The sequence below is a fragment of the Lonchura striata genome, chromosome 10 (genome assembly GCF_050655825.1).
Source record: "Lonchura striata isolate lonStrDom1 chromosome 10, ASM5065582v1, whole genome shotgun sequence".
NCBI classification, from domain to species: domain Eukaryota; kingdom Metazoa; phylum Chordata; class Aves; order Passeriformes; family Estrildidae; genus Lonchura; species Lonchura striata.
The window spans coordinates 12683601-12707866 of NC_140712.1; the positions used below are offsets into that span (position 1 = coordinate 12683601).

The 24266-nt window shown below is 52.4% G+C and overlaps 1 protein-coding gene across 1 annotated transcript; it reads left to right on the plus strand.

Annotated features, from left to right (window-relative positions):
* Positions 1 to 1169: 1169 nt before the first annotated feature.
* Positions 1170 to 23342, plus strand: ONECUT1 (one cut homeobox 1). Its single transcript, XM_021537427.3, has 2 exons — positions 1170 to 2667; positions 15199 to 23342. The coding sequence occupies exons 1-2, from the start codon at positions 1587 to 1589 to the stop codon at positions 15489 to 15491; spliced, it is 1374 nt and encodes a 457-aa protein (XP_021393102.1). The 5' UTR covers positions 1170 to 1586; the 3' UTR covers positions 15492 to 23342.
* The last annotated feature ends 924 nt before the right edge of the window (positions 23343 to 24266 follow it).

Genomic DNA, 24266 nt, shown 5'->3' on the forward strand with positions numbered 1-24266 from the left:
GGAGGGTGACCCACAGACCTCTGCACGGGTCCCGCGGGACGAAGCGGCTCGCCCTCGCTCTGCGTGCTGCCGGTGCGAGCTTTGCCAGGACAGGTGCTCAAGTCCTACCCCCGCCTTCCATGGAAAAGAGACCGGGGTCCCGGCCTGAGCCCCAGCGCGGCGGAGATCCGCTCGCTGTCCCCGGGCCTGGCCGGGGCGATGGGGACAGGCGGCTCCGCAGGGTGCCGAGAGCAACCGCGGTCCCCGACAGCAGTGCGGGGGGAAGCGGCGGCGGCCTTTGTGCGCCGCCGGCCCGGTGCCGCCCGGCTGCGGCCCCGCGGCTCTCCCGCGGCTCGGCTCGGCTCGGCCCGTCCCTCCCGCCGCTCGGCGCCGCGCACACGCTGCACTCTGCCCGGCGTGGTTCGTTATTGTTAATGGGCGAACAATAGGCACATCTGCCCTTTCTTCCAGCATAAAGGCACCTTAGCTAACGAGGGGGGCCGGCGGGTGAGCTCGCTTGTTCTTTCTCCTCCGCCTCCTTTTCTTTCTTTTTGAAGAAAAAATAAAAGAAAACCAGCGGCATGTCCGGCTGCTGGGCGCCTCGGGACATATGCTCGCCTTGCACCGCCGGGCACGCCCGGGGTCCCCGGCGGGAGCTGCAGGGGGGCGTCCCCCGCATCGCACCGCCCGGCCGGACCGCGGGACCCCTGGGGCGGGCGCTGGCAGTGGAGGGGCGCGGGGCTGACCCCGGGACGCAGCGCCGTGGGGCTCCCACCGCCCATCCCCAGGCCGGGCAAGGGGAAGTTTCCCCGTAGGGCACCTGAGAGGAGCGATACCGGGACAGGCGGCTGCGGGACAGCGTGGGGGAGATACGGCGGGGAGTGCGGGGGACACGGGGGGCACGGCCCGCGGGGCAGGGCGGTCCGGTGTCACCTCCGGAAGCTGCCGGTGAGGAGGCTCCGCGCTCACGGAAAACGCGGAGTCACCGAGGGGGCGGGGCGGGTGTCCGTGCTGGGCGCGGGGCGGGGCGGCGCTCCGTGCCCGCGGCGGGAGCGCGGCCCGGGGCAGCGGCACCGCCGCTCTGGGCCCCGCCGCGCGGGCCCGCCGCTTATGAGCGGCGCTGACGTCACGGGGCGGGGCGGGCGGGCGGGGGCGCCGCGCGCGTGCGCGGTGCGGCGGCGGCGGCGCTGCAGCACGGAGCGGAGCCGGGGCGCGGGGGCAGAGAGAGCCATGGCTGGGGATGGCGAGGGACGCGGCCACACGCCCGCCGCGGCCGCGGCTGCGGGGCCCGGCCTGAGGGAGCGGCGGCCCTAGGACCGGCCCGGCGGCGCCAGCCGGCAGCGGGAAAAAACAAATTCATACGTTGCCACAAAATAAAAATTAAAAGGAAAAAAAAAAAAAAAAACCAAAACCAAAAACCAAACCGACCAACCGAAAACCGGGAAAGCCAGCAGCCCGGCAACAGCAGCAGCAGCACCGCCACCACCAGCCCGCAGCGCTCGCCCGCCGCCGCCGGCCCGCGGGAGCAACCGGCCGCCGCCAAGAGCTCCGGGACGCCCCGCCGCCCACCAGATAGATGTGCGGTCCCGCCGCCCGCACGGCCGACGATGAACGCGCAGCTGGCGATGGAGAACATCGGCGATCTGCACGGGGTGAGCCATGAGCCGGTGCCCGCCGCCGCCGACCTGATGAGCGGCAGCCCCCACCACCGGAGCGCGGTGGCCCACCGCAGCAGCCACCTGCCGGCCCACCCGCGCTCCATGGGCATGGCGTCCATCCTCGACGGCGGCGACTACCACCACCACCACCGGCCGCCCGAGCACGCGCTGACCGGCCCCCTGCACCCCACCATGACCATGGCCTGCGAGACACCCCCCGGCATGAGCATGAGCAGCACCTACACCACGTTAACCCCTCTGCAGCCTCTACCTCCCATCTCGACGGTCTCGGACAAGTTCCCTCACCACCACCACCATCACCACCACCATCACCATCCCCACCAGCGGATACCGGGCAACGTGAGCGGCAGCTTCACGCTCATGCGGGACGAGAGGGGTCTGGCGTCTATGAACAATCTCTACACCCCCTACCACAAGGATGTTACCGGCATGGGACAGAGCCTCTCTCCGTTGTCTGGATCGGGCCTGGGGAGCATTCACAACTCCCAGCAAGGGCTGCCCCACTACGCTCATCCCAGTGCCACCATGCCCGCCGAGAAAATGCTCACCCCAAACGGATTTGAAGCCCACCACCCTGCCATGTTAGCCAGGCATGGCGACCAACACCTCACCCCCACCTCCGCTGGCATGGTGCCTATCAACGGGATCCCACACCACCCCCATGCCCACTTGAATGCCCAGAGCCACGGGCAGATCCTGGGCTCTGCCAGGGAGCAAAACCCTTCTGTAACTGGTTCGCAGGTCAACAGTGGAAGTAATTCAGGGCAAATGGAAGAAATCAATACCAAAGAAGTAGCTCAGAGGATCACCACCGAGCTCAAGCGGTACAGCATCCCCCAGGCTATCTTCGCCCAGAGGGTGCTGTGCCGCTCTCAAGGGACGCTCTCAGACCTGCTGAGGAACCCCAAGCCCTGGAGCAAGCTCAAATCCGGCCGGGAGACCTTCCGCAGAATGTGGAAGTGGCTCCAGGAGCCGGAGTTTCAGCGGATGTCTGCTCTGCGGCTTGCAGGTGAGCCCGCTGCGGGGTGTTCGGGGCAGCGGCAGAGCGGGGCCTCGGGCCTGGGCAGGCCGCCGCAGTCCCTGCCCGTCCCTGAAGGGCAGCACCGATCCCCCGCTCCGCCACTCCATTTCTCTCCCTTCCCCTCTCCCTCTCTCGGCTCGGCGCACCGGCACCGTCCGGTTCCTCTGCGCCGCGCTCAGACAAAGCCGAGCCGGGGCTCGGGCTGCGCAGTGCGGCGCCCCGGCTCTCCCCGTGCCCCGGCCGGGCGAGCCCGCCAGGCTCTCCTGCCGCCGGCAGAAAGACGCCCAGCGCGCCCGGTAACGGGACGCCGCCGAAAGCCGCACCGGCCGGCGGCAACGCTGCCCGCAGCGCGGAGGGCGAGGCGGAAATGCTTGAATTGGCGGCTGACCGGGCCCACGGACGGGGTACGGGGGAGCCCCGGTAATGCGCCGCCGAGAGGAGTCGGTGCGCCTGCTTTGTGTGGGGGGCGGTGGGCTCGCGTCGCGGCGGGGCTCGGGGCCAGCGTCCCGCTCGGGCTGGGTGAGATGGGACAGCAGCGAATGAGCGGTGCCTGAGAAATGCTGGTGGGTAAAATCGTTGGATTCGTTTGTTTGGGTTTTTTTGTTTGTTTGTTTGTTTGTTTTTAACTGGTTGTAGTTATCATTAGGCCGCGCACTTTGAGTTTCTCGTGGATGTCTCTGCGTGAGACAAACCCGTGTCGCGGCTTCGCTGCCCCGCAGCCTCCCCCCGCTGTCGCGCTTGCTGCCCGGTGTGCTCCCGAGCGGGTCCCGTATTGTCTGCTCAGAGATGGCCGTCCCGGTCCGTACCTGTGCTCTGCCGCCGCCTCCCCAACCCTCCCGTCTGCAGAGCCCGGGTTTAATATACCGTCAGTGAGGGTTTGTTAATTAAGTGATAGGTCTCCATTAATTTGTCCCTGGAGAACGCAAGACAGTCAATCCGAGTTGGAGCCAGGGTCACTGATCCGTTTCACAGACAAAAATAAGGGAAGGGCCAAATCTTTCTCCTTTCAAAAGCACAACTCGTTTTGCGCTTTCGACTACCGAGACGGTGAGAGCTTGCGACCGTTTCCCGAGTGTGCAGAGACACAGCTGGGCCACCACCGTGCTCCGTGTCCATTTCAGTCAACCACCTTGTTCCAGAAACCTAAAGCAGAGCCAGGAAGGGTCCGGGAAGGGCCTCCCTACCCGCTGTAGTTGGCCCTTAGGTGCCCGCCGGTGGGAGGACGTTGCTCTCTTTGGCTTCCACTCCTGCGGAGTCAGTTTCAAAGGTCTGAGCTCTCTGAAACTGCGCTTTCCGCCTTCCCTTTCTCAGCAGCCACCCCACCAGCGAAAAACCCTCGTCTTGCTGGGGCTACCCAGGAGAGGAGGATGGAGTTTGTGTTTCTAATATACCCGTAACGATTGCTAAGGCGAACTTTCTTCGATTTGGAGCGTATTTTTACGACAATTTGGTCGACCTGAATCTCCGCTCATTTGCATAGATCGATACTGGAAACAACCCCTCGATTCGGAGCCTGCTGGCATCCCTTCCCTGGCGCTGCCGGCCGGGAAGCTCTGCCAGCCCTGGCTGCTGCAGGGCCGGGAGGGAGGGAGGGAGGGAGGCGGCCGTGCTCTGCCCAGCTGCCGGGTCCGGAGCGTCCCATTGTTCGCTTCTGCCCCCAGACCGCCCCTTCTTCCAGCCACCTCAGCGCTGCCCTCTCATAAACGGATCCCGGTAATCCCGTTAGAGAGACAAAGCCTCATTATTCCGCCTTCCCTTTCCGATGAAACCCGAAAGCTGGCACCTTACAGAAACAGCCTCCCCGGGGCGAAGAGGGCTTGGCAGCACGGGGGGTCGGGATGTACCGCCCGCACCCGGAGCCCGCGCGTCCCTCGCGGCCGGGCCGGGCCGGGCCGGGCCCTGCAGGGCTCTCCCCGCGTACCGGGGGCTCCGGGCCTCGCCGGGCGCTGCCCACCGGGGCGCCGGCAGCACGTGGGCATTTGCATAGAGCTGCGTCCCTGTCAGCGGGGCGGTCCCGGGGCCGCGCCCCGCCCCGCGCAGCCTGCGCGCCCTTCCGCGCGCCTCTGCGCCGCGCTGCCGGCGACCGGCTGTAAATGCATAAAGTATCGATTTTATTTTGTGAAGGTTTTAAATGTGTGATGATCTTACTAAGTGGTAAAAATCTTCCCCGATTGATATTGATGTATGAACATCAATTCAAAATAACATAAATTACTGCAGCCGACGCAAATTAAATTTCACGTCCAAATTATAACTCACTCCCGGGCGTTTAGAGAATTATCAGGTAGATAAATACCCAGAGCCGCCTTCATTTCTTCCTTTTCCGATTTCTTGAAGACAACAACCGGGAGGCAGTGAGGGGGATGGAGCCTGCTTATTTTAGGCCTCGCGGTCTCGCCTTGCACTTTATCTTGAGTATTTGCCCCTTGCAGCCGTCCCTGGGGGATTCCTACCTCCCAGATTACAGAAGCTCCGACAAATAGAAGAAAAATTGGTAGTTACATGGAAGCAGGATTGAGGTCTTGACACTTCCTGGGCTGTCTCTTGAAATGTAAGCAGAACTGCTAATTGCAAAGCTGACCTCTTCCAGCCTCCATCTTATTCATCCCATCTCCCTTCTCTTCTCTGTTCTTTTTTCCTTTGTCTGTCCACTCTCTCTCTCCTCTCTATCACTGAATATTTGACTGTCTCTCTGTTAGTCTTCCCTCCCTCTCCCTCGCCTTCATTGACATTTGGAAGGGCTGTGAAGGGACGCCGAAAAAATAAATGCAACTAAAAGAAAAGGTACATCCCTTCTACAGCCTGCTGGGGTTTAAGGCTGAATTCATTTCAATTTGTTGGATTTTTTTTTTTCGCGTGTGTGAGAGAGGAAACAGGAGGAGATAAAGGAAGAAGAAAAAAAAAAAAAAAAAAAAAAAACTTTGTTTTGTTCAGGAAAAAATAATCTGCTTCGAGCCATTCATTGTTGGAACTGCGACTGCCCGCCGGCCTCGCACAGGCCCGCCGATCGGGAGGAAGGAGGAGGCCAGGGAAAACGTGGCTAAGACATTTTGCGAACGCGCTAGAGGAGTGTAAGGGAGCCCAAGGTTCCTCAGAATCTACTGCCGGAGGGGGCCCTTTGCCATGTGCGCCCTCTGAGCGAGCGGGCCCGAAGGGCCCCTCCGTGGGGGTCCCCGAGCGGTGTCAGCGGGGAAAGGCGCCGTGGGGAACCCGCGCTCGCCCGCGGCTCTCGGAGCGGGCAGGCCCGTCCTCCAAAGCTGCTCCATGTTTGCCTGCGACCTGACTGGTATTTTCCATAGCTGCACCCCTTTTTCTCCCCTCCTCTTATCCTTTCTCCCTCCTAATGCGAATCCCGACTAAGCTGAAGCCTTGGGAAGCCGGCGAGGAATTCTCGCCAAATTAACTGTAAAGAAATCGATGGAGTAATCAGAGCGTTTTCCACATTAAATATGAAATCTAATGACGCCGTTTGCGCCTCTCGCCCGCCGCCGCCCCGAGCGCGCCGGGAAGGTCTGGGCCGCCCCGGCCCCGGCGGCCTCATTAGGGGCTGTTTAATATTTACCCTGCGGGCACTTTGCATAAAGGCGTTTGCATCAGGGAGGAGGGGGCATCGACCGGGGCCTTCACCGGCGACACTCCGAGCGCGGAGCGGGCCCGGGGGACACAGGCCCTTCCCCTCCCGACCCCGCGGACCGCTCGGACGGGGGCGGCCCGGGCCTGGCTCGGTGCACCTTGGGCCGTGACAGCGGCTACTCCACTGCTGCTGGAGCTGTGCTTGGGCCGAGGCTAGGGGCCCTGGCCCGGGGGGATCGGAGGTGGGAGAGCACCCGGAGCAGTCGTGCCCGGTGCGCAGCCAGGGCAGCGCTGGGGCGCGCTTGTTTGCCGGCCGTGTCCTTCGGCGGGATTGATTTACAGCCGCGTTTGCCCTTCGTTAATGTTTGCCCAGCGGGAGGAGGAGAGGGCCGGGCGAGCCGCGTTCCTCCGCACTGGGCCGGGCCTGGCGGAGCCGCCGCCCGCAGCACGGCTCGGCCCCGCTTGTTTGCTCGTGCGTGCGCCCGCTCGGCTGTTTGTTTGTTTTCATTACCCGCCGCGTGGCGGGGCGGCACCCGGGGGCCGTGCCCCGTCCCACCCTCGCTGCCGTTTGAATCGCACAGCCTCAAAGCAGGGCGGCTCCCGCCCGTGGGTGCCGCCGGGGCCGCCCCGGGTCACGCAGCCGGGCTGTGGGCGCGGTGCCCGCCCCGACCGGCCGGGGCCATCGTGCCGTCCGCAGCCCTCGCTCGTCGCCCCTCGGTTCCCGGGGGTTCTGCGCCATCTACTGACCGCCGGCGGGCGGGAGCGGCCCCGCCGGCCCGGGCACCCCGCAAGCACCGGGCGGCGGCGGCGGCTCCGGGGAGCGCTGCGAGCGGAGAGCCCCGCGCCGCCCCCCGGGCTGGCTCCGTCCTCTTGTCCCCTCGAGCGCGGAACGAGGGAGGCCCAGCCCGGCTTCAGCACCACGAACAGCGACCGCCGGCGGGGCCCGACCCCAGCTCCGCCTCCGCCCGGGCGGCCCCGCTCCCGAGCGAGCCCCGCGGCGCGCCGGGGCCGGACCAGCCCCCTCCCGGCTCATGGACAAGGCCGCTCGTAGCCCGGGCGCAGGTGCTTGTTGAGCCTCCCCACGGCTGCCGACCCCGGTGGGGAGCGGCATCGCATCGATTATACGTAGCTGCAGCCGGCAATTAGTGCCGCGGTGCTGCGGCGAGCGCCGGGCTGAGCGCACGGGCTGCCGGCGGCGGCAGCGGCTCGGCTCCCGGCTGGGCAGAGCACCCCTGTTACGGGCATGAGGGCCTTCGAGCGGGTGCGTGGCCAGAGGGGAAGCGAGCTTTCCCCAGCACGGTAACTCAGCCAGCCAGAGGTGTCGGGATCCTCCAGGAGAGGAGAGGTGCGTGGCACCAGGACTGTGCCCGCTGCACGTGGCACTGGTAGGGAGCCCGGGCTCCTGCCGGTGCTACAGCTGGGTTCCAGCGTGTGCCATCTGCCTTTTACATAGCCAGCAAAGAACGTGATTATCAGATCGAGACAAAATCATCTGGAAATCCATAGGCCAGGTATTCTTCGGTGCCTGGCTTTGCCTGTACCGGCATTAAACCACCGCTCCCGCTTTGCCTCAGGCAGCCTTCACCTGTCTGTGTGGCCGAAGGGTCCGCATAAACTCCACACAGGGACAAAGTTAGTTTCCGGGCAGTTCTAAGTGACTGAAGCGTAGGAGCTGTTGCTGAAGTGCCGGTGAATTTCACCTGAACACTACAGGCAGCGAAGGGAGTTTCTCCTGAGGACCGACCGGGACCCAGCATGGCCGCGTGTCGGGTGCTTCCGTGATCAAATCGATAAATGTAGATTCGTGTTTCAGACATAAATCTACCTGGATTAATCATATACGGACAGAGAAGTGACCGATGCTGATAGTCTCTCTTTGGAAACACAGCTGACTTGAGCCATTTTGCTTAAGAAGTCAGTTTTATGATGCTGAAAGATTAATTTATAGGAACAATTTATTAACCGAACAGTAGTTTTCATTTTTTCCCCACCATTTTAGGGCGCTAGGAAGCCTCAGTGGTGACATTTTCCGTACAGCCCGAACGGCAATTAAAGCTGGATGGATGGCTGCTGCTCGGCAGGGGTGCGGGCAGCACCGCGGGCTGCCGCGGGGCGCAGAGCGCGGCGCCGGCGTGTGCGGGCGCTGCCTGGGCGAGCTGGAAATGCCGCTGCTTCCGATAGAGGAAAATATTGAATCGGGGGGCTCTTCCTTAACGCTTGGGTGTAGAAACCACTGAAGTGAGCCCGGGCTCGCGTTTTGGATGTCTTCAGGGTGCAGAATTCTGCACTCGTTGTCACATGCATTAGAAACCAGTCGATAAGAACCGAGCCACAGGCGGGAGAGTTGCCCGCAGCCCCTTTTCCCCATTTCCCCCCGCACAGGCAGGCTGCCAAACGGCTTCCTTGATGTCCGCCCCAGCTGGACGAACTTCTTTATGTCATCATTGACTCATTTCTCCTTTATTTGAAACATATCTCGTTATTTTGAATATATTGGAATTGACGGAGAACATAAAAATTGGAGCCGGGGAAGCGCCAGCCGGCGGGCCGGTCTTTAGGAGCGGAACCAGAGAAACGGGTTTTTCAGTGAATCTGGCCGTACTCAATGTTGCAGTGTAGGTTTTGCTACGGACCCCGTCGTTTGCACCGCTCAGAAACTCATTTTTCTGCTGCTGTAGCAAAGCCTCTGACTGGGGATGCGGGAGGGGGCGGAATGACCCAGCCTGACTGCGGAGTCAGTACCCGAGCGCCTCGGAGGCCCGCGGGGGGTTCGCTCCCACAGCTCGGAGCCGGTGTCAGCGGGCCGGGGCCATGGGACGCGGCGTGGCGCCGCGGCGGCTCCGTGCCGGGCGGGGCGGGGCTGGCGGGGCGGGCCGGGAGGCGCGGAGGGCGTGAAGCGCACGGCCCAGGTGCGCGGCGGGCCGGGGCGCGGAGGCGGAGCGCAGCAGAGCAGGAGGGAGCAGGAGCGGAGCGCGGCAGAGCAGGAGCGGAGCGCGGCAGAGCAGGAGGGAGCAGGAGCGGAGCGCGGCAGAGCAGGAGCGGAGCGCGGCAGAGCAGGAGGGAGCAGGAGCGGAGCGCGGCAGAGCGGGAGCGGAGCAGAAGCGGAGCGCGGCAGAGCAGGAGGGAGCAGGAGCGGCGGCGTTCCCCTGCCCGCGCAGCGCGCTGCCCGGCGCTCCCCAGCGGCTGCCGTGCTTTTGCGGTACGGAGCGGCAGCGCGGGCGAGGAGGGACCTGCGGTGAGATGTGTTGGGATGCGGTGTGTTGGGATGCGGTAGGATGTGATGAGATCTGTTGGATGCGGTGGGATATGCGGTGGGATGTGCGGGATGCGGTGGGATGCGGTGGGATGTGCTGGATGCGGCGCGGAGCCCCGCGCACGCTGCGCGCCCCTCCGCGGCTCCCGGCGGGGAGCGGGCGCCACCCCGCGGCCGGGGGCCGCCGGTGCCGCCGCGGCGGGGGCGGGGGCGGGGCCGGCCCTGGCTGACGCGATTAAAATATTGATGTAGTCGCAAAAATCGTTCATTAAGGCAATTTAATCTTTGCTATTAAATGTCCTTTCAATTCATTTGGGGTAATTAAGATGCAGTTTAAGTGATTAAATTCTAATTACTTATGCTAGGCAAAGAAATATTTGTCACAGTAATATAGTTAACTAAAGACCTAGCTAAAGAATTTTAACATTTAGTTTAAATGATATCGCAGGGAAATCAGGTGCTTTCTCCTGATTGATCCACTTAGCAACACATTCTGTAACGGTGATGTCAGTTCGCTGAAGTGGTTACAGATCCATCAACACTAAGTTTGTGTAAACCCCTGAATCCCAAACTGCTGAGTCAGCATCCTCAGCCACATTCACTTCATTATTCAAGGGCCAGCAAATTAAGGTCACTCATTTTAATACAGTGCCCAGGAGTGAGATGTTTACCATTCTGGCTCAGGTGGGATCTGTATGTTGGTGGTATGATGTCATCCTGTGAGCTTCCTATACACAAATGTATTTTCATCTTTTTTTATGTTATGAAAAAACAAAAGAGTATTCCCTGGATTTGTTGGCAGAGACATGAGACACAGCTCAAAAGATCTCTGGGTATATGGAAACACTTACATCCTGAATAAGCATAAATACAAATCACTAGAGAAACAAGTGCCAAATGCTGAGTAATGCCAGGATTAAAAAGAAATAATTTAGTGTGGGCTCAGACATTTCAGAATAGACAAAACTCTTTTAAGTTGAAAAGAGAAAGCTTTGGGGAGCAACCTGTGTCACCCGTGTCGGCTTTCATCCCTGAAAAGCTGTGAAGGGCCTTACCCCACAGTGGGCTGAAGCTGAAGGGAATGCTCTCAAGCACCAGTGCTGTCTGCTCCTGCTGCAGTGGGAGCTCCTGGCCACGAGCTGCCCCATGTGTGGAGGCTGTCTCACACAGCAGCTTTCCAGAAGGATTCCATTTCCAAAGTACCTTTGAAGAACCTGGCCAGTGCAGGACACCACTAAAGGGTGATGTATCAGAGTGAATGTCAGCCAGCAGTTGTGCTCATGATGCAGGTCAAACAGATTTGCTCAGGTTTAGTTCATGTGGTGACATCTAACCCTCAGGTAGCCTGTGTCTCCTATGCCCTTTTATTCTGTTTTCATATTCCCCCAAATTAAGTTTTTGATAACTGGGAAAGATCCGTTGTTTGTGTGTGTCTTTGCATACCCCAGAGGTGTTATTCACATGATAAGTATGTAACTTATCACACTTTATAATGTGTTATTGCCACCATGGATTTACCATAAGCTTTTGGCTATCTGTTTCCACTGAGCTGTTGTAGGCCCGAGACCCCACATCCACGTCTGCCTCGGTGTCTGTGCCCTTCCATCCCCTGCCAGAAAGCTTCTTCTGTGCTGGCACCAGCTGAGCAAGGCCTCTCTCAGGGAGAGCTGCCCTCTGACACCAAAAGTAGTCACAGGGCTTGGGGCAGGGTTTGCCCAAGTAAAATTTCCTATTGTTCCCTCTGCTTCAGTGACAGTCTTCCAGACCAGCAGAACTTGTAGTGATATTTGATTATGTTCACAAACCAAACCAGGAACCATTGGAAACTAGGTTTATTTAGAGCCTCATCAGTTTTATTCTTTGCTTCTGTTTTTAGAAAGGAAAACTAGAGTTTGCCAGAAACAGCTAGGCACATGTGTACACACCAAATTCTCCTGGAAATTGATGTACAGTAATCAGGGTTTTTTCATTTAATTCTAAAAAGAGATCCACCCTCTAGGGATGAAACACTAGATCAACCACCAGGATTAACACCTGAGCTTACTATAATCTTGACTTTTACATTGACTGAATAATGTTCATACCACAGATAGGCAAAACATCCTCTTCACTGTCTCGACCTAAAGATGCAATTAGTGGATTTTCATAGGGGACAGGGTCCTGTTCACACCCCTGGCAGAGCAGCACTAATCCCACTGTGCTGCACCCAGCTGGGGGCTGCAGAAGAGTGTCAGCGGTGGAGCTGCAGAGGTGGGAGCCCACCTCTGCACCATGCCCAGGCAGCTGAGCCGTGCTGGGATGTACAGACCTTCCAAGGTCTGGCAAGTTTACTTGACCAAATCCCTCGGGTGACTTAGAAGGAACAAAGGGAGACAAAAATAGATTGATGGGTTGTGTCAGGAGAATTGCAAGTGTCAAAAATATCTGTTGCTCAGGGCAGAGGAAGATGGAAGTGACTAGGAGAGGCCAGAGTTCAGGACTGGATTTATAAGGCTCCTTCTAGCACTGATAATATTACATTGTCATGTCTGCACGTGTGTTGCCATAGTCAGGATGACTCTTCCTTTATCCTCTGCTTTTCTTTTTTCTTAACAAGATTTTCTTAAAGGCTTTTTCAAAAGGCATCACATGGAGCACGGCTCAGCTGGGGCACCCTGGAGACAAAAACCAGGGCTGCCTGCAGCAGGGAGAGAGGGCAGGGTGGCAGCGGGTGTGTCCTGGGAGAGGTGCACTCCTCCAGGGAGCACAGCACCCTGCAAAGCACCGAAATTCAGTGGCTGCTGTGGGAGAGGGTCCACTCGCAGTGCTCAAGGGCAGGGGCACAAGAAGGACATCAGTGCAAATTACTGTTTTTATCTTCTGCTATGTAAGATAAAAGAGAGATGGAGTGTGTGATAAATCGTTGTGAAGACAGGCTCTGGTGTTTTTCCAAAGAAACCATTTCAGTCGATGTCTCTGGGGCCTGACCTCAATGGACATTAGGGGAGGACCTGGCCAGAGTAGGCACAGCCACTCTGCCTGGGCATGTCTCAGGCTGCTGTCGGAGAGCCTGGCAGCCCCACCTTGCCAACCCTTGCCAATCTCTGTGCCTGCTCTGGATCTGCTCCCATGTTGGAGCAGATTTATCCCGTGGTGTACATTTGTTCTCTGGCAAGCTGGAAGCTACAATTTATTATTAAAATTGATTGGCTCCAGTGCAGGGAAAACGATCGCAAGGAAACCCTATTAGAGTTTTTCATTATCACTATTATTTATTTTTAAGTGCTATTAATATTCCTGAGCCTGGACAAGGCAGAAGATGAGAGGTGGTATCCACCCCTGCTGCTCACAGCCTGAGGCCTGGCAGTGCGAGGGCTCTTGGAACAATTAAGCATGTTGGGAAATTTTTAGCCTCAGTCTGCCTCTGGCAAATGCTAATGGAAGTAGAGCTGAAAATATTTGCAAAAAAGTAAAATAGGCTTATTTGTATCATAGACCGGTTAGGTTTTTTTTTTCCTCCCTAGTAATGAGCTATTTTTCCTTACCTCTGTGATGTCACTAGCATTAATGAAGAGGGTTTTGATACAATTGAAATTGGGTACCAAGGTATGTTGTAACTCTTGGGACACTGTCTATGGAAATAATTGTTCAGGAATACTACATTTCAGGAAATGAGCACAAGTTCAGGAAGACAATGTGTTATGCAAGCTAGTTTCACAGTAGATGGTTGTTTTTTTTGTTACTCCCTACTATTTCAGAGAGCTCATGTAGTAGCTTTGACTGAAGCCCCAGAGGCTGCCTCACTAATTGAGCTGGCTCTGTACCTGCTGCTGTGGCTGTCATTTGTGATGTGATGATTCCCACTGAAGCATTGCACAGCACTGACTTGGATCACGCTCTCTGTGCCATTAGGATTTTGTGACAAATTATGATCTGGACAGAGTATCTAGGCAGAAGATGGAATTTGTGTAGTCTTTAAAAAAGGAAGGTGTAAAGCAGCATGAGCAGAAATGAAGCACAGCAAATGTTGTCTGCACCTGGTTTGTGGTCATTTCTGCCTGAGCCTGTTAGCAGGGGCAGTCAGAGCTGCAGGCTGAGGCTGTTACAAAGCTGAGCTCCTGCAGCTGCTTTCCCAGGAATTTCTGATTATCCAATGGTCAGACATACATAAAGGACTGAGATGCTGTTGGTATCCTCATTCTCTACTATTTGTCAGTAAATAACAGACTATTCTTGCAAAAGCATTTTTAACCCTTGATTTGCCCATGTTAACCTCCAGTGGGGATGCAGATTATTTCAGCAGGAACCAATCCCCACAGTGAATTCAGCAGTTTGGCTTCAGTAGGGGCTCGTGTGCATCAAGAAACCTGGTTTTTAGCCCAGAAGCTCCACGGGGTTTTAGAGGTCAGGATGTAACTTCAAAGCATTCTTCAAAGGTTTTCAGATAAAAATACCTATAGGAGACATGAGCTTGGCAGCCCAAGCCATTTGATTGATGTGTGATTTCTCATGACAGAGTATGTGGCTGGAATATAGATTGTTAGGGACCCTTTCAAAAGCCTCTCCTCAGAGGGGATGGAGCCTCCAGGGTCGTGGTCCCTGCCTGGGCCAGCAGAAGGAGCCTTCACAGCTCCTGGCTCCTGATCTGTGCAGCTCCTAATCCTCAGGTACAAAAGGTGGATGACTATTGGCATACCTCCCATGAGCAATGAAACCCTCATGCCAGGGCTGGCTCTTGGTAGTAGTAGAAGTTGTAGAAAGGACCCTTGCAAAGTAATTTGTTGTTTTCATTCCAATAATCATGGTGTAAGTAGAGATAGTGCACAAAATTCTTCATGTAGTCAGTACTGATTTCCGCATAAGCCAAGACTAGACAGACACAGAGAAAGAACATTCATATTACCTTGAGAAACACATCTCTCAATCAGAATTAAAGGACATTGTTAGAGAATGAAGGGAAACAGACAACTTCAGACAATTTTAAAAGTGAGGCAGAGTAATCTGCCCTCCCAAGGAAGCTTTTATCCTAGCAAAATGCTAAGATGAGCTGGCAGACATTCGAAGGCTGACAGAGGGATCTGGGAGTCTCCCTCACATCCCATCAGATCCTGCCTGGAAGGTGATCTGGGAGGCAAATTTCAAATTGCAAGCATCCTTTAGAGCAAAATAACATTCTCAAAGGGAAATAAGGGATTATAGATGAAACAAGGAGCAATTCTATAAAGAAGATTTGCTATACCATTGTTTTTCATGACAAAACATGTTTTATTTTATTCAGAATGCATCTGGCCCGTAAGACTGTAGTAGTAACCTGCTTTCTCACAGTTCCTTATTTCTCAGTCAACAAAAATATACAGAAATTGATTGAAAGCAACTAATACTTGTAAAAAATATTACCAAGGTTAACTTTAGAGTTCCCTGAAATTCCAGTTTACCTCCTACAGATATTAAATAGTTAATTTTTCAGTACTAATGGGTAGTATCAAAATGTAAGTTCTTAGTCAAAGCATTTGCTGAGTTTTAGCAGACAACAACAAAGGTATTTTCTTTTCTTATACTTGTAATAGTTTTAAAGAGTTAGAGACTCAAATGTCCCACATCCTCTCCAAATTCAGAAGCTGACATGAACAGTCCTTTTTCCCTAATTAGCCCTGTACTGTGTTCCCACATACTCCTGTGCCAGCCCTCTCTAACTCGCCTCCCCTTTCTTGCAGCGTGCAAGAGGAAAGAACAGGAACACGGGAAGGATAGAGGGAATACACCCAAAAAGCCTCGCTTGGTCTTCACTGATGTCCAGCGTCGAACTCTACATGCAATATTCAAGGAAAATAAGCGTCCGTCCAAAGAGTTACAAATCACCATTTCCCAGCAGCTCGGGTTGGAGCTGAGCACCGTCAGCAACTTTTTCATGAATGCACGGAGGAGGAGTCTGGATAAGTGGCAAGACGAGGGCAGCTCCAATTCAGGCAACTCATCTTCTTCATCAAGCACTTGTACCAAAGCATGAAGGAATAACCACGAACTAAAACCTCGGTGGAAAAGCTTTAAAAATAAATAAATAAATAAATAAAGACAGACCAGGACCTCAAAATAGCAGGTTTATACTTAAAACTATTTGAAAAAAAATATTTATAAGTCCAAAGAAACCAAAGACTTATTTCACCTGCATTATGACTTTGTTCTAAGACACACACTTTAGTAGGATGACGACTTGCAAAAAACAGAGAGGAAGAAGAAAGCGAAATGGAGGGAACGGAACGGAAAGCAAAGAGAAGAGGAACAGACCACTGGTCTTACACCTTTGCCCATTATCATCTTCACCGTACTTGGCTGTTTAGTGGTTTGGAGCATAGTGGTTTCCTGTCACGGAGCAGACACCTCGTTGGATACAGCTCTCCACGTCCGCAGCGACCGCCTCGGAGGTGCTCGGTGTGTCCGTCCTGCGAACGCCGTGGGCAGGGACTTAGGGCTGGTCTCCAGAGAGGGCTGTGCCAGGGCACGGCCGACAAAGCGTGGAGTCGTCTGAATTCCTTGGAACGGTAGTGTGATTTTTGCTGTTTCACAGTTTGAGCTTGGCTGGTGCAATGCCTCGAAACAAGTTCAAACTAGGCAAGGAAATTTTGAATGGTACCTAAACCAGTGCATTCTCTTTGTTTGTTAAGGAATGTTCAGATTTAAAAAAGGAAAACTATTCCATCCATAAAAAAAATCGACTAGCTACCAAAGAACACATTTAATAATTGTATTGCAGGTATTTTATTGCAATGATTTTAATATTCCAAAGCTATTTTTACACAAATACTATGTAGAGTTATAGGTATAAACTAATCTAACTGTATAACACATAAAACTTGTAATCAAGACTGTTATTTGCAATTAGTAAAACCACATTATCTTTTCTTTCTGTGATTGGCAAGAAAGAATGTCACCCAAGCAGATCACAGCCCCTGGCAGAGCACGAGAACTGTGCATGGGATGCTGCCCCCCTGGACTCAGTGAGCCCTTTCCTCACTGGCTTCAGCGGGAGCACAGGAAGGAGCCACGTGTTAGAGCCATGTGTGACACCGTGTGTGACACCATGTGTGGCACTGTGTGACACCATGTGTGACACCGTGTGTGACACCGTGTGTGACACCGTGTGTGACACCGTGTGTGACACCGTGTGTGACACTGTGTGTGACACCGTGTGTGACAATGTGTGTGACACGGTGTGACCCCGCGCGTGCCGGTCCCCAGGCGCTGTCCCAGCTGCTGCCCGTGCGCTCAGGGCCCAGCGCTGGCACCCAGCCCGTGAACAGGAGAGCTGAGGCACTCAGGGTGCAGCAATTGGGGGATGCAGAGCCACGGGCTCGGCGTCTGCTCGCTGCTCCTTGCCATCAGCGAGCTGTGGTTTTTGCCTATCGACTGGGCAGGCACAGGAGCAGGAGCAGCTGGGACAGCTCCTGCTCTTTTCCCACTGCTGGGGAAACACAGCATCAGCATCAGCGAATGTGGGAGAGCTCCAGGAGCAGCTGCAGCAGCGCTTTTGGAAGGAAGAATTGTGATCTCTCTGAAGTCAAAAGCAAAATTCCCATGACACCGAGATACAGCCCGATGTTTTGTGGCTTTGTATCTATGTGTAGCAGGCTGAGCTTTTGTCCCATGCATTCTTTCTTGCTCATCTATTAGTCAGGATAATGCATGAAATAGTTTGAAATTTGTAGCTGAAAAGCTTTAAACGCTCTGTTGCTAACAGACCCATAGGAGATAAATCATCCCATTCCTACTCTGATAAAATTAAAGACAAAATCGTGAAATTTCTGCATATTAAATTTTAATGTAAGGGGAAAATAGACTGTAAAAACCATACATGTGCCTGTTAGATTTCTAACTGGTATTTCAAATTACTGTAGTGATTATGTTAGGTATAATAAATTCCAAAATAACCAAATATGCAGGTATAGGCCCAATGCAAGGACTAGAAATAGGTAATCTTACTTTCAACCTTTTTGTGTTTAAGGAAAAGAAAAAAAAAAAGACAAAGGAAAATTCAAGGTAAACTAGAATCCAAACACTATGAACAGTAGCAGATACTGGTTTGGGGGATGAAGCCTACTCAAAATCCCAGTGACACCAAAGTAGAGCAACTTTTGTAGCACCAGTTGTTTCCCAAGAGGACAGGGTCTAGTCAAGGTTCAGGGTATTTAGTTTGTTTCCACCCAGTGTTTAGAATACAGATGAAATATCTCTTTATTAAAATAAAATTAAATAAACCAAATATTTTTAGCACTGAATATTTCTCTGTATTTCAGTATGTTAAACCCACTTTAAGGCTGACAAGGCAATTATCAATGAAAATGGCACCTAATCCGGACGTTTTTTGAGTCTCTAGCTTACCTTAAATTTTAGCAAGCTTTCTTTTGAAGTGTTCCATCCCCATGGAGACATAATTGACATGGAAACATTGATAAGCTCACATATAAAGTACCTTATGTATGCAGTCTCATTCGTGTAAGGTTAATAAAGGACAGTGATAACTAATGGTTTAGTTTTTTCCAGCAAAACACTGCTTTGTAATGTACCTATAGTTTAGAGAATAAAGCCTTATTTATTTAAAACTTGAGAATTTAAAAATGCAGGGAAATTCAAAGTACATTGCCGCATTTTTAGTATTTCCATTGTATTGTCTTTATAGACTACTTGCTGAAACCAAAGAGAACTTTCATACCAGCATTAAATTTGCACCCAATATGCAATTTCAGGATCTCTGATACACACACATGCAAGCCCCTAAACAGGACTGTGTATATGTACATGCACACACATTTTGATGGAGTGTATGTATGTATACATGTGCACACACACGTCCACACACACAAATACTGATGCACAAGTTGTAGATTTTAAGCGTTTTGGGTTTTTTACATGTCTGTTTAAGTAGATATAAACCTTTTGGTTTTCTCTAAGCCATTAGGAACAAACCACTCTTCCCATGAGCAATATGCGCCTCATACTCTGAATAGGCAAAGAACACAATTTCCTTTGATTTCCTTCCAAACATGAAGCAAATAACTCTGGAACTGCTCAGTCTGCTGGAAGGCTGTGTCACCTCTGAGCAGACTGCCTGGCCACACCGACTGAAGCATGGGCAGGTTACCTGGTGCTCCCCTGCTCTGACTGGTGCCATTACTCAACAGGGCATCCTTGAAGGGGAGTTTCTTCTGATGCTGCATTTACCATTACCCAGGAAACCTGTCTCTGCCTGATAGTCTTTCAGTTCATTTCATTCCTGACAAAATGGGAATTAGTTTCAAATTCGACAAGAGGATCTAAAACTCTGCCAGGCAGGATTAGGAGAGGGAGCAGAACCCAAAACAGTTTGGGAGCATCAGGAGATGGGGCTTCAAAGGTGACTCCAAGGGCAAGAGGGCATTAGGAACACGCATTCAGCTAACAGGCTGCATCCAAACATGACCGCAGTGACCCACGGTGGGAGGCTGGCCAGGAGGTGAACTGTCCTCATCCATCCCCATTGTAAATGGCATCATTAGATTTCTAGGAAAAAAACAAAACAAACAAAAAAAACCCATCCTCCTCCAGCCTGCCCCACCGCGCTCCTTTAGCCCTGCGTGGCTTTCCAGGGCCGCAGCCTCCTCTCCTTACTCAGGTAAAGCAAAACCCACCAGAGCCAGCCAGCAATGGGGCTTTTGCTTGAGAAGTTGCTCCTGCCCACCCCATGCCAGGAGCAAATTCCCAAGCAGCCGAGTGGCCTGGCATGAGAGCGGCCCCAGGGCTGCCCGTGGGCACCGCGCCTCTCCTGGGCTCCAGGACAAGGCCAGTGGTGGTGGGCACTGCCCCAGGGGCTGCTGCTGCCCGGAGGGCTGGGAAACACTGCTGAGCTTATACCAAAGAGTCTTAGGACACCTCTCCTCACCTGAGTTGTAAACAGGACATTTTTACCCCAAAAAACGTTCCTTCTTTCTACTACTCTTCCTCTTCCTATCCTCCTCCTCTTCCTCCTCCTTTGTACATAGGGATGAAAACTATGCATTTAGCAAACAAAGAGAAAGCACTTACCCTTTTCTATCTCACTGCGTTTGGGTGCATTCAAAGGCCCAGGGGCTAATTTTGAGACTTTGCTTAGCCTCCTGGTTTATTATTGTGGTGTGGTTAGCTTTACAATACATTTGGTAACTATTTGCTAAAGACAAAGAAGCAAAAGGTAAGGAATAGCTACTTCCACGTGTTAAAAAAAAAAAGAAAAAAAAAAGAAAAAAAAGTGTGTAAAGATCTACTATTTATAGTGTGAACCAAAGACGCTACCTCACTCGATTTCCATTGGTGATTTTAATCACATTGATGATACCAAAGAATACCAAAGATTTTTCATGCACGGCCTTGGTCTGGAAAAGGAACTCATCCTCCTTCTTACCCCCGTCCCCTGACCCCCTTCCTCACCTTCACTCAGTGTGTAACCTTGTCTTCATTCTTAGTGGTAATGCTAATAACCTTATGAATACTTTTCTTGCTACAACTGCTACTACTGACGATGATAAGGATAATAATAATAATAATAAAGCTCTTGGCAAACATGTTGCAAACTTTGTAAACTCATAGGACGAGTGCCTTGCTTGAACCAAAGTGTTAAACCGCTGTTGACCTCTTTATCTCTCACCTTATACTCTTTGAATACCTCAGCCTGTTAGAAAGGCCACTAATGAAAAAAAGGAATAATTCTTCACCGTGGTGCTTTTTGCCGTGCAACCATGCAATGAAACTTTCTTTGATACCAAAGGAAAATGTTTTTTTCCACTTTCTTGCTGACAAACCAAAGGCTCCCTCTTCTTTCCCCCAAAGCAGCTTGAGTCCCTCAGCCCAGACAGGCCGTGCATCGCTTTTACCAATTCCTCCAAATACCTCATAGTAATAAATCTTTAGGGTTATGTTGTATAGAGAGTCTATGTGATAAGGCAGAACTTACTAGTTTGATAATTGTTAAGGTTACTTAAAAAAAAGCTTTATAATTCTTATTTATTTTGTAGGGGTTGTTTTGTTTGTATATTCCTTTTATATTGTTTGGTTTGGGTTTGGGTTTCTTCTTTTTTTCCTTTTTTTTTTTGGCAGAACTTCTCTGTTATACTCAAGGAAGATATTATTCCTGGGAATGTTTCAAAGTGGGTAAAGATCGCTGTTTGCAATGAATGCAAGAAAGGGAAACATGGCTTTGATTACTTTTGTTTCAGCTAGGATGCTTTGTGTTTGCTAGTCGATGTTCTTTTCACAGGGTAAAAAAAGATATTCTCTGCTGTGATAAATGGTTCCTATTTTTTCTCTATAATGTGCTGTGACTTTTAATTTAATTACATTTTGTATACGCTTATTTAATCACTGTTTTAATTTATGACTATGTAGTTTAAAAAAAAATTGTATATAGTAGATTCAAAAATGGCCAAAGCTTTATGTTACAATCTTTTCATTCTTGATGCTGAGATGAACTGAAGGAGAGTGCTTCTCTTGACTGCAGGGTGTATCTTCAGCCTTGTCTTGGCATGCACTTCCACCCGTGTTACAAACACTGCCAGGTTACCCCCCAGGCCTCCCTTCCCCCCAACTTGTACATGCCAAAATGAGTGTTTCAAGGTAGTACTTTTGTCACTTAGAAAGCAGAAAGGCATTATTAGTGTGTTTTTTCTTTAATTTATTTGTCTTTTTCTAGAAAGATTGCTTTGTGGGTCAGACCCGCACATCCAAAGAATTTAAAAGTCGTTTAATGTTTAAAAGCACTGGCATTTGTGAGAGATTTTGCTGAGTTTTTATTTTCCTTCGCCATTCGCACGGGTAGCGCAAGCGAGAAGCAGGCGTGGGCCTCGGGAGAAAAGCTGACTTGAACCTGGAAACCTTGCTCATGGACAGGCCTTGGCGGGGCCGGGACAGCACGGCCACGGGGCCACCCCCGGTCACCTGCTCCCCAGGCAGGGCTGCAGGCAGGGCTGGGATGGGCTGGGATGGGATGGGATGGGATGGGATGGCATGGGATGGCATGGGATGGGATGGCATGGGATGGGATGGGATGGGATGGGATGGGATGGGATGGGATGGGATGGGATGGGATGGCATGGGATGGGATGGGATGGGATGGGATGGCATGGGATGGGATGGCATGGGATGGGATGGGATGGCATGGGATGGGATGGCATGGGATGGGATGGCATGGGATGGGATGGGATGGGATGGCATGGGATGGCATGGCATGGGATGGCATGGGATGGCATGGGACTGGGTCCTTGGGGCGCAGCTGGGTCCCCGGGGAAGCTGCAGCTTCTGCCAGGCTCAGGGGCCGCAGCAGCGCCGTGGCTGCAGGGGGTGCACAGTGATCTGTGCCCAGTCCTGCGAAGGGCACGGAGCTGCCCTGGCACCCCAGCAGCTCAGGGAGGACAAGGCAGCTTGGAGTTGAAAAGCAAAAAAATAAAGAAAGGGTAATGACAATGATATTTCTGCAAAGCTGATGATGGCATCATGGCACAGACAATAGGATGCCAGTCACTCATGTTTTATTTTGCATAAAGACTAGATTCTGGTTCAGCTAAATGTTGTGTCCTGACACGGTTTGTGATGGCTGTAAATATTTCCTTTCCCGTGCAGTAACTGAGCCCCAGGTGTACCTCGTTTTCCTTTGAGGGGATAGTGAAGGGGTTGAGGGAGGGAAGGACAAGGGCAGGGTCTGAGCTTTTGGTGGAAGTTACACTTTCTAGGTACATTTTTTATACTTCAAGTATTGAAATGGGGCAATAAAGACACTCTGAAATGAAGGATCATTAAATGATCTGTTGGCGGGCATTGGCTCAGTGTCTGCTTTGAATACAGGAGCTAAGGCTGTGCCATGAGTTCTGCCTCACGTGGAGGGGAGGCGAAGTGTTAGTCTGTGAATCAGCTTGAGCCATCGAGCACGGGGCGAGCTGCGCTCAGGGAGCCGCGGCTTCCTGCCCGTTCCGCTGGTTAGATTTGTCACGGAATGTTCTGCCTTTACTGCGCTTACTGCATCCTCACCGTGGGGCCGCGTTAGTTTTGCAGCCTGACCCGAGCAGCGGGATGATTTAGGGTACAGCCCTGTCTGTGACTTGCCTGGGGAGCTGTGAGCATCCCCGCCCGCAGTGCGGGACCCCGGCCGCCCTGCCCCGGCCCCGCCGCAGAGAGGGCTCCAGAGACAATCACAGGTCCCAGCTCCGCAGGGGTAGGAAATCTTCCCAGAGCAAGCGGGAATTCTTCCAGAGCAACGGAACAAAACCAAAAAAAAAAAAAAAAAAAAAAAAAGGGAAAAAAGGAAATTTTAAAAAAAGAGAAAAATAATAATAAATACGAAGCGAAGATTTTGCTAAAGCCCTTTGCTGCCATCTTTAGTTCGCCCATTAGGAAGCAGCAGTAGTTTATGCGTTGCATCTGCATTTCAGACTAAGTGATTATTGTACCTAATTACAGTTGATTGCTGATATTTCCTCACTCTCTCTCTTAGTCAAGCGCTTCTTCTGTATTTTTGTGTGTAGCGATGACAAGTGCAGTGCGCTAGGCATTGCCCTGGGTTGGGTATGAGTATCTCCTGTACTGCGTTAAGATTTCCTTAAGTTACTTTTTTTAAGCTTTGCTACTGTTCTCACTTTATGCCGTGCAATATCATCTGCTGTGTTTGCTAAGCAAAAATTAAAAAAAAAAAAAAAAAAAAGAGACAAAAAAAAGAGAAAAATTAAAAAAAAAGAAAAAAGCAAGTGATGATGTCATCATGCTTTTCAGTGTTACAATGTTTCAGCGTTACAATGTTTCAGCGTTTATGTAGTCACAAAAATGTAGTAAATAAAAGGTTGGATTTTCCAGCACTTTAAATTTAGACATTTCTTGCCTTCTTTTGTTTCTCCGTGTGCAGCCACAAGGCACTGGGTGAGCCAAGGAAGGGGAGCAGGTGAGCCCCACGGGCAGCCCCAGGTCTCCCCTGGGAGGGACAGCTTTGCTGGGGTCCTGGGAGGGACATCCCGGGTGGGGGGAGAGGCAAAGATACTCGAGAGGGCACCTAAGGCTTCCCAGCACTGTCTTCTTCCCTCTATCCACGCAGCTGTGCAGGCCCCACCCCAGCAGGCACTCCCCATCCCATCCCATCCCATCCCATCCCATCCCATCCCATCCCATCCCATCCCATCCCATCCCATCCCACCCCACCCCATCCCATCCCACCCCACCCCATCCCGGTGGGCTCTGGAAAGATGAGTGCCAAGTGTCTGAGAGATGAGAGCTGTTCATACCAGATGCATTTCTCTAATTGAGGGAAAAAACATTAAGAAAATAAGTGAAGCAAATAATCTTGGTTTCCTTTATATCATCTAAGGGTATGGATGTCACCAAACTAATTCACAGAGGTGTTTCCTTTTGTGTGATGGAGTCCACCCCAGGCCTGCAGGATCAATATTTAATTGTTTAAAGGGATATTGTATTCCTTTCCTGTCACTGTTGTTAATGCCTTCGCTCTCTGTAATCCCACGGGGTCTTTTCCTGGGGATCTGATCAGAAAGATTACCCATCACTCGGGAGTGGTGGGAGGAGAGTCCCAGCCATAAAAGATTCAGGAATGCATTGAACCATTTTCTCTCTATCTCCTAATGAAGTGATGAAGCGTGTGCCACAAAATTTAACAGGGTTTTGTGGCAAATCAGGTTGCGCTGCTGAGAGGAGGATTAAACCTTCATCGTTGTCCCATAAATCATGGCATCAGCTACATTTATTCTGATGGATGGCCTGGACTCTGCTGACAATATTTTAT